This window comes from Pinus tabuliformis, chromosome 1_2 (assembly GCF_031772625.1).
Source record: "Pinus tabuliformis cultivar Carrire ecotype Pingquan chromosome 1_2, CPIR1, whole genome shotgun sequence".
NCBI classification, from domain to species: Eukaryota; Viridiplantae; Streptophyta; class Pinopsida; order Pinales; family Pinaceae; genus Pinus; species Pinus tabuliformis.
This window is the reverse complement of record NC_142298.1, coordinates 683255429-683265076: the sequence shown is the minus strand read 5'-3', so window position 1 is coordinate 683265076 and position 9648 is coordinate 683255429. Positions and strand designations below refer to the sequence as shown.

Here is a 9648-nt window from a genome sequence, read left to right as displayed (position 1 = left end):
ATCTTCCTTCAAGCGATCAAGCTTCTCTGAAGGACCTGCTCTGATACCAATTGTTGGAAATAATACTGAGAGGGGGGGTGAATCAGTATTATCAGATTAATCAAACTTTTTAAATGCTCAGAAACATATACGCTACTTCAGTTAAGTGAACCAGCGTGTACACGCTACTGTGACGAAGTAAAACAGCGTATAAGAAGAAAACTCACAATTTAGTTAGCTTATTCTTCAATTAAGTGCATCAGGACATTATTCACCACATTAACAGTAAACATGTGCAGTATAACAGAACAGATAAAAAGCCACACACATGAACACCAAGATATAAGGTGGAAACCCAATGTGGGTGAAAACCACCTGCTGCAAGTTGTCTCTATCTTTCTTTAATATGAAACTTCAGTTTACAATCTTTTGTACTGGTGCAGCCTTATACCAGTACGCAGGCTACAACCTGCAGAAGGCTACAACCTTCTCTCGTTCTCCAAACTTCCTTGGAAGGGAGCTCCAACCCCCTTTGTTCTTGTACTAGCCAAGATACTAGTACGTAGGTGCTGACCTACAATCTTCCTTCTTTCAGGTATCACTTTTCATACATTTTCAGACTTGGATATTCCTGAAGCACAACATTACAATCTGAAGACCACAATTCATTCAATTTCCACAACAGATCATTGAAGCATAAAACAACCAAACTTTGAATCACTTGAACCACTAAACCCTGTCAATCACCAGTTACCAGAACACAGAGCAGACTACAGAACTCTGCAATAACAGTCAGACCCCACTGTAAACCCAAAGTCAAGCTTCAAAAGATATACGCTACTTCAATGAGCAAAACCCGCGTATACACGTGCTTTTACCGAATCCAACCTGCGTACAGATCTAAAAATAAACTTTCTCAATTTGCAGCTGTACCAGACATTAGTTAGACCCAGAACGTAACATTGCGACAATATGCAGATCTAGAAATACGCATAATCAACCATATCATGATAGTGCATTTCAAACCATTAGATCCCGATCTATCCTTAGATCTAGTCTTCCATCAACCGATGTGATCTCTCCTTAGCTCATATCAAGCAACCCGAACCCTGCATATCAGATCTCTTTCTCTCTTAGATATTCAAGCCTTGTCGAAAAGATAATTTTGCCTAATGATCTTCTTCTCCTTATATAGTCTTAGGCCTAGCTTAATACCAAGAGCCAAAACCATAGTAACACAATACCATCAACTTTAAAACTAGGGATCGACACGCCCGTCGAGACATAATGGTCCGAAATCATAGGCACAACTTCCAAGGACTAACCACCATGGACCAAAGGAACCTTTCCACATACACGCGCTTTTTCTGAATCGAACTAGCGTGTACACGCGACTTGGGCTTAACGAAACGGCGTGTATGAGCTTCCTTGGCATGCTGTACAGAGATCTGTCTTCTGATTAAGTTGCCATCACCTGTACCAACCTCTGAGCACCTGTACCAACCTCTGAGTGAGTTGCCATCAAGGACAATACTTGAATCATAATGCCAACACTTCTCACTGGCCTGACTTGACTGCATCAATCCTTCCTTTTGGAGGCTCAGATCACTGGCCTATCCAACTTGAAGCTTCTTTTATAGGCACTCCGAGGAACAGACCTTTCAAGTTTGAAAATGTCTGGCTCACCCACCCTGACTTCATCAGTAATATTGGTAAATGGTGGGTGGAAGATTTGCCCGTTCAAGGCACTAATATGTTCCTTCTACAACAGATACTGAAACACATCAAACTCAGGCTTAAAGAATGGAACAAAAAGGAGTTTGGCAATATTTTCAAAGCTAAAAGAGAGGTTGAACAAAAACTACAAGGAATCAATCAGATCCTTATCACAGATGGCTTTACCGAGGAAAGAAAAATGCAAGCTGACACTCTTCAACAGGAATGGGAAGACAGATGCCAGTAAGAGATCTTCTAAAGGCAAAAATCGAGAGTGCAATGGCTTAAAGAAGGGGACAGAAACACAAAGTTTTTTCACAAGTCAACCATGGATCACAGGTCACATAACAGGATTTCAAAACTCAAAGACACTCAAGGGAAAGAGCTCAGCACCCACAAAGAAATGGAATGTGCTCTGGTACAACATTTCCAAAGCATAGCAAAGGAGCCTCTCGTAGACAAATCACAATTTATCAACAACTTCACAAAGTACATTCCAAAGCTTGTAACCAGGGAAGACAATTACAATCTTAACAGGCCAGTGACTGAAGAGGAAGTTACTGAAGTCATTAAAGAAATGCAAAATGGGAAAGCTCCAGGACCGGATGGGTTCAATGTTGACTTCTTCAAAGCATGTTGGGAAATAGTCAAACAAGATATCCTTGAAGTTGTGGAGGACTCGAGAAGATCCAAAACCGTTTTGAGGGCGCTCAATACTTCTTTCATAGCTTTGATTCCAAAGGAGGAAAAAGCTATGACACCAGACAGATTTAGACCCATAGCTTTATGCAATGTGGTGTACAAAATTATTTCCAAAGTAATTGCAAACAGACTCAAGCCCCTACTTCCAACGCTTGTGTCTAAGGAGCAAACTGGTTATGTGGAAGGAAGGCAAATTCTAAACAACATCATTCAAGCTCACGAGGTGGTTCATTCTCTTAAGAGCAATAAGCAAGTGGGGATGATCATACAGCTTGACCTAGCGAAAGCTTATGACAAGCTAAACTAGTCGTACATCAGGGAAGTACTAATAGCGTACGGCTTCAACCACAACTGGATAAGATGGGTAATGGCCCTTGTTACTACAGCTAATTTTTCAATCCTACTTAATGGCTCTCCATCCAGAACCTTTAGGCCTTCGAGAGGCCTCCGACAAGGAGACCCGCTCTCAAGCCTCACCAAATCAAAAATTTTCTTTTTTAATACTGACATTGCTATTTAGAGAAACCTCTCCAGAATTCTCGGCTTTCAAAGAGATCAGTTACCATCCAAATATCTGGGAATACCTCTCACTGATAAACCTCTGAGCAAGGAAGTTTGGGAGCCAGTGACTAATAGACTGCAGGATAAAATCAGGAAATGGACAAGCAGGTCTTTGAATTTAGCAAGACGACTAGTGCTTACAAAGGTTGTCCTGCAAACTATTCCCACCTTCATGTTTTCAGCTCTTCCTGCCCCTAAAGGAGTTTTGCAACTCATCAGGAATATTCAAAGAGATTTTCTTTGGGGCAAAGGGGAAGAGAAAAAGAAATGGGCTTTGGTAGCTTGGGATAAGCTCTGTAAACCTAAGAACCATGGGGGTCTGGGACTTCATGACCCTGAAACCCTTAGCAAAGTCTTGGGGGGCAAAACTTTGGTGGAGATGGCTAAAGGAGTCGGCAACCCCATGGGCCAAGCTTTGGAAACAGAAGTATGCAAACAATTGGCAAGAAAGGGATCATATTCAGATGTCTGGGCACATCAAGGGCTCCCACATTTGGAACAGTGCTTGGGAGAATAGAGCCATAGTTCAGAAGCACAGTTTCTGGGAGATCAAAGATGGAAACCTAGCATGGTTTTGGGAGGATAACTGGCAGCAGGAACCTAACCTGTGTAGAGAAGAATTAGCCAATCTTAAGAATGACACTGACAATAAAGGTTTACTCAGGGTAAGTGATTTTTGGGATCAAACAAGATACAAGGATAAATGGAGAACATGGAAGAACCTGGGATACAGTGAAGAAACCCCTTTGAAGGCCCAAGCAGAAGCTCTTGCAGTCATCTTGGAACAAAGAAAGATTTTAACATCTACATTGTCTGACCAACTAAGATGGGGAAGAAACAATGAAGGCAACTTCAACCTCAAAGAAGCCAAAAGAATTGCCATTGGGCTTGACTTTCCAAACCCTGATAAGATATGGAAGGACCTATGGCAAAACTCGCACTGGATGAAAATTAAACTGTTCATGTGGTTGGTGCATCATAAAAAGATTCTGACTTGGGAAAATCTTCGGAAAAGAGGTCTAGTTGGTCCATCTAGATGCCAATTGTGTGGTCTACAAGAAGAAATGATGGATCACCTACTCAACCTCTGCCCATTCACCTCTACCTTGTGGAATTGGGTAGCCTCAATCTTCAGGCAAACTGACAGGGACGCATCCAGCATTACTGGCACTTTAAAGAATTGGCGGAAAGATTTCTCAAAAAATGAAACAGTCAACAAAGCCTGGACTCTGATTCTAGGTTTTTTGATCTGGGATGTCTGGAAAGAACGCAATAACAGGATTTTCAAGAACAGAATTGGCTCAACACAGAGCATCATAGCTCAGATTATAAGACAGCTCAAAGAAACTGTAAGTACCTGTCTAAAGAAACCCCCCGAAAACCCTCCTCTAAACCAGGATGCACATATACTTTTGCAATTGGGTCTCCAGTTGCCGATCCCCCAGGGCATAAGCAAGAGCGCAAGCTATACAACAATGGGTAAGGAATTCTAGCAACCTCCTCCACATGGTTTTCTAAAATTCAATATAGATGGAGCCTCTAAAGGAAACCCTGGAGTGGTTGGTTATGGCGGAGTCATAAGAGATGAGAAGGGATACATACAAATCATCTTTCATAGTCATTTGGGGAATGCCACTAATAATATGCGGAACTCATGGCCTTAGAGCAATGCCTAGAAATCTTGATTAAGTCATATTTACACAATGCTATTGTAGAAGCAGACTCTGAATTGATAATTAATTCGGTCAAGAAGATATGCAACGGTACAGCACCAGAAAAAGTGTCAAAACACTGGCGGTTATTGCAGGTCTATCAACGTATACAATCCCACCTGAGAGCCCTGAGAACACTCCAATTTGTTCACGTACGCAGAACAGCCAACAGATTAGCAGATCGCTTGGCAAATGAAGGAGTGCTTTGTTCAAGAAGTAATAGAAGATATACTTGGGCATTGACACCCTTAGGGACATTGTGCGAGGACTGTCACAGACAGGCGACCATAGACAGGGAGTATTCTTAGAACATGTAAATTCAGCAGTCAGGGACTGATGAAAACAGTGGAAAATGGACCAAGCGCAAGGGGTAAACAGCGGGCTGGTTGGCAGGCAGCCAACCATAGATTGCCTTGAACTCCACCATCCTATGGATTTCGGGCGGAAAACCACATGAGGGTTAAATCTTCAAACGGACCCGAAAAACATTAGTGTGGTGATTTATGATACTCATCGGGTCCGAAAAATAAATTATTGCGTGGGCAAGTTACCGACCCAAAACTAGCTCTGGACTGTCGAATGGGACCACAGTGTTCGGGGTGAAAAGATGATCGATGGCTATTCCTCAAGCGGACCCGAAAAAATTTTAGAGAGGTGGTTTTGTTTCTCATCGGGTCTGTAAGTTAAAGTATCAAGTGGGCAAGTTGATGGCCCGAAATGAGCTATTGACTGCTGGATCTCAGAGGGAAGGATCGCACGGTGTTCGGGGTGAAAATCTGATCGAAGGTTAATCCCCAAGCGGAACCAAAAAATATATAGAGCAGTGTTTTAGTTTCTCATCGGGTCTGTAAGACAAATTAAAGAGTGGGCAAGTTGATGGCCCGAAATTACTTTTTGACCGTCGGATCTCCGAAGGCAGGATCGCACGGTTGTCGGGTTGTAAGTCTAATCAAAGGTTAAGGAGAATGCATTGTAGGCCTTCGGTTATGTGGGCCCTCGACATCAAGAGCTTAAGGGTTCGTTGATGAGCGAGATTTTGACATCAAGAGCTTACGGGTTCGTTGATAAGCGAGACTTTTGACATCAAGAGCTTAAGGGTTCGTGTGCGCTGGTTATCCAGAGTGCCACTCTGAGGACGGTTAGATAGACAGGGTAGTTTCTATGTACTCTCTAGTGGACAGATTGTTTTGACAATAGTCCTGATGTAGTTTTGATTAGTCAACCCAGCTGTCTGTTGAGTGGTTCATAGAGCTGGTGTTGTTGTTGTACAATATGTATTTTCTCTTGACTAATGGAAGGTTCCACTCTTACTTGATCAAAAAAAGAAAATGTTGACCGTAGCTACAACTTCTCAACACTCCCTCTTAGCCAAGGAGGTACTTTTCATTGACTCCAACAGAGGTAAAATGATGAAACAAATTTCTCCATAAGGAAAGGTTGATAGCATCAAGCTCATCCCATAAGCCAAAATCAATGGCAACAAGGTCAGAAACCAACTTACCATGGGATTATGGGCTTTAGAGTGTACAAGTGTCTCCAAGTTCAAGAAGGGGGTTAATCAAAAACCCTATTAGTGGTTTCAACCTTCAAGGGAGTGATAGGTCCATGGTACATCCATCATATGGCCAGTGTCATGTGATATAATAATGGAACGGAATGGGGCATCAAGGGAAGGCTCTAACCCACGTGTCACGGTACAAGGGTAGTTATGATGAGGGAGGCCCACTCTTGGGTGCATAAATGTAGGAGGGAGAAAACATGGTACACGAGTTATCTTGGCCTTTGTTTTTCCACCCTTCTTCATATGCATTTTGTCTTTTCATGATTTTTCTTTTATATCTACTCGAGGCTCCAGGCAATGAGAGCATGATGTGTAAGATATAGCAGTGATTACCCCTTTCAAGTTGGGCAGTTCATCGCCCACCAAGGGTTTGGACAATCATGGGTTCCTTAATGATGCAGGGGGGCAATATGAGGGGCCATAGGAACCACAGTGATGCCCATGATGATAGGGGTAGAGCTCATGTTGGCTTTTGCCAACGTGCTAAATTTGTATGTTCCAACCATCTTTTGCATTTTATGGTACATTTCCTGTTGAGAGAAGCCAAATCATGCTTTTTACTTTCTTTTTCGCTGCATCAACCTTTGGAGCATCGTTCCAGGCCCAACCCAAAGTGTGGACAAGGGGAGGGGGAGGTTAACTCATTGTGAACCGAATGGACAAATGTGGACCTAGATGGGAAATATGTAAAAAGGGGTTATAATGAGCGGAGGGGAGTGATGTACATGGAGTCGGGAAGTGGGACCATGCAACCAAAATCAGCATTTCCATGTAATGCCACTCCTAAAGCTAGTAGCTAATAAAGGAGACCCCGCGAGACTAGGATATAAGGTTAACCACCAAGTTGGACAAGGGGACAAGAGTACAAACCAAGCCCATTCTTTCCATCGAATCCCCCGCTTAATCCATGCCCAGAAGTGTCCATGATAAGTAAGAAAAAATACCCAACTACGTAATGAAAGTCATACCTTCGGGGTTGGAAGGCCCACCTTCAAACATACGATCATGACAGATGGGCGAGGGTGCATGATGGTCAGCTCAAGTGGCAGAGATGCTGGCGCATTAAGCTTTATAGGGCTACAAGGAGTTGTTGGTTGTTGGCTAAAGACAATCTAGGAGAAATGGGTGTCACCCACAAGTGGTAGGTAACAAGACCTACTATCACTGCTAGAAAATCGTCCTTTGACATTTTTCCCAGGAGCACATCCTTTCCAAACTCCATCATGTTCACTCTTGATTTCAAGTACACCTTTAATAAAATCCTTCATTCTAGTCAAAGCTTTGTAATGAACATGAGCACAACTTTGATGCCATAGTTCACAAAGTTCAAAGGTGTTATGTACCAAGGCTTGGATTGAGCATCCAAGGAGACGATATAGGCCTCCTATTCATACACCAATGACTTTGGCAAATTCAAAGGAGTCTTTCTTCCATACTAGAACTTGACCAACAACAAAGTCAATTCTATATCCTCGGTCTTCAAGAGATGAAATGGATAACAAATTCTTCTTCAAACTAAGAACATATAAGATATTGCTAATAGAAACATTACCTCCTGAGTCCAATTGGAAGGATGATGAACCAATGCCTTTGACTTCATACTTGCCATTGTCTCCAAGCTCCACCTTTTGAGATATCTTCTTTTCAACTAATTCAAAGAGATTATCACAACTTCCAGTCATGTGCCTAGAGGCACCACTGTCCACCAACCAAATTTCTTCATGACCTGCAATAGATCCTGTGAGAGCAGAATAAAAGGAATAATTATCATCATCAATATCTTTATTCCTAGGCATCCTCTTGTATGAAGATTCATTAAGATCAATGGAAAAAACATGTTGCTTCCCTTTCCTTTTTCGATCATTATACTTTTGAGGACACCTATTTTGATAGTGACCATATGCTTGGCAACGAAAACATTGAACAATTGACATGTCCCTTCTTTCTTGAGAGGGAGGAGTTCTTCTTTGTGGAGCACGTCCTCTTCCTGGAGCAGGTCCTCTTCATGTACTTCTTTGAAATCTTCCAAAATTTATTCTTCCTTTGTTAGTCTTTGCGTGGGCTGCAAAAGCTTGAGAATATTCACCTAGATTTGGAATCTATCCTTTAGACATGAGCCTAGATTCTTATTGAGTGCAAGCAGTCCATAGTCTTTCAAAGGTAGGTGCATTTTCTATGCCGCTGATACTTGATGCAAAAGAATCCCAGGAGTCAGGCAGACCATAGAGTGTTGTAGTTACAAGTTCCTTATCAGATACAATTTCATCAATAGCCTTGAGTTGATCTCTCAATTGAGAGATCCTAATGAAGTATGATGCCACTGTATCAATCTTTGTCATCTTAACATCACGAAGTTGATTCATTAAACTCGTAGATTGTCCAATGTTGTTGATGGTGTATAATCCAATGAGAGCATCATACATTTGCTTGGAAGATTCATGATCAGCCATATAAGGAATTAGATGATCTCTAACAGATTCCACAATGATGCTCATGGTCATGATGTCATCTCCCTTGAATTTGACTTTTCCTGCTTCATCATCTGGTTCAGTAACTTTTTCTTTCACAATATCCAAGGCCTTATTCCTTGAAAAAACAAGGTCAATTCTAGTCTTCCATGCTCTAATGTTTGTAGCTCCTTCAAGCTTGTTTTTGGCCTTCATGATGAAGATGATCAATCAAGATAGAAGAAGTAGGACAAGGTCTCTTCAAGGTGATCTCAATACTCTTTTCCTTCACCAAGGCTTTGATACCATGTTGATTTTCTAGTAACAAGATAGGCTAGAACAGTTTTCAATCTGATAACAATTTCCAATAATACAATTTTTCTTCTTAGAGCATTCAAATCATCAAGCAGTTATACTTAGAAAATTTCAACCATAAACTCAATAGAGCAACAGAGATCACAATGAAACAATGATACAAGAGACACCAAAATTTTCTCAGGACAAAACCCCACAAGGGGGCAAACCCGGTAATCTATCCTTATGAGAAATTGTCCAATTCATCCAATTTGTACATCTAATTTTTCCAGTCAAAATGTCAACCCTTTGACAACAATAAATGCCAAGTCAAATTAAGTCAAATAAGAGAGAAAAGAGTCAACTTCTGCTCACAGTCAAGTCTGGTTAAAGGGGCTGAATCTCAGCCTGCAGCAGATTGTCAAAGGGGCCGAAATTCGGTCCTGCAATAGCTGACAGAATCTCGGTCAAACCTTAGTCAACACCCAGAAAAGCTCCAAGAACTCAGTCAACATCTGGTCAAAGATAACAAGAATATTTGGCCTCCAACCTCAGTCAAAAGTTCAGTTAAACAGCAGGAGAAGAATCCAAGTCAACGCTGATCAACACAGAGAACGGAAACTCAAACTCACTGGTCAAATCAGTCTTCTTATTCACACGTGTGAGCAGATTCTTC

The 9648-nt window shown here is 41.7% G+C and overlaps 1 protein-coding gene across 1 annotated transcript; it reads right to left on the bottom strand.

The window, feature by feature from the left end:
- Positions 1–7619: 7619 nt before the first annotated feature.
- On the bottom strand, positions 7620–8165 carry LOC149207546 (uncharacterized). Its single transcript, XM_089398078.1, has one exon. It carries the CDS (start codon positions 8163–8165, stop codon positions 7620–7622), a length of 546 nt encoding a protein of 181 aa, XP_089254204.1.
- Positions 8166–9648: the final 1483 nt, after the last annotated feature.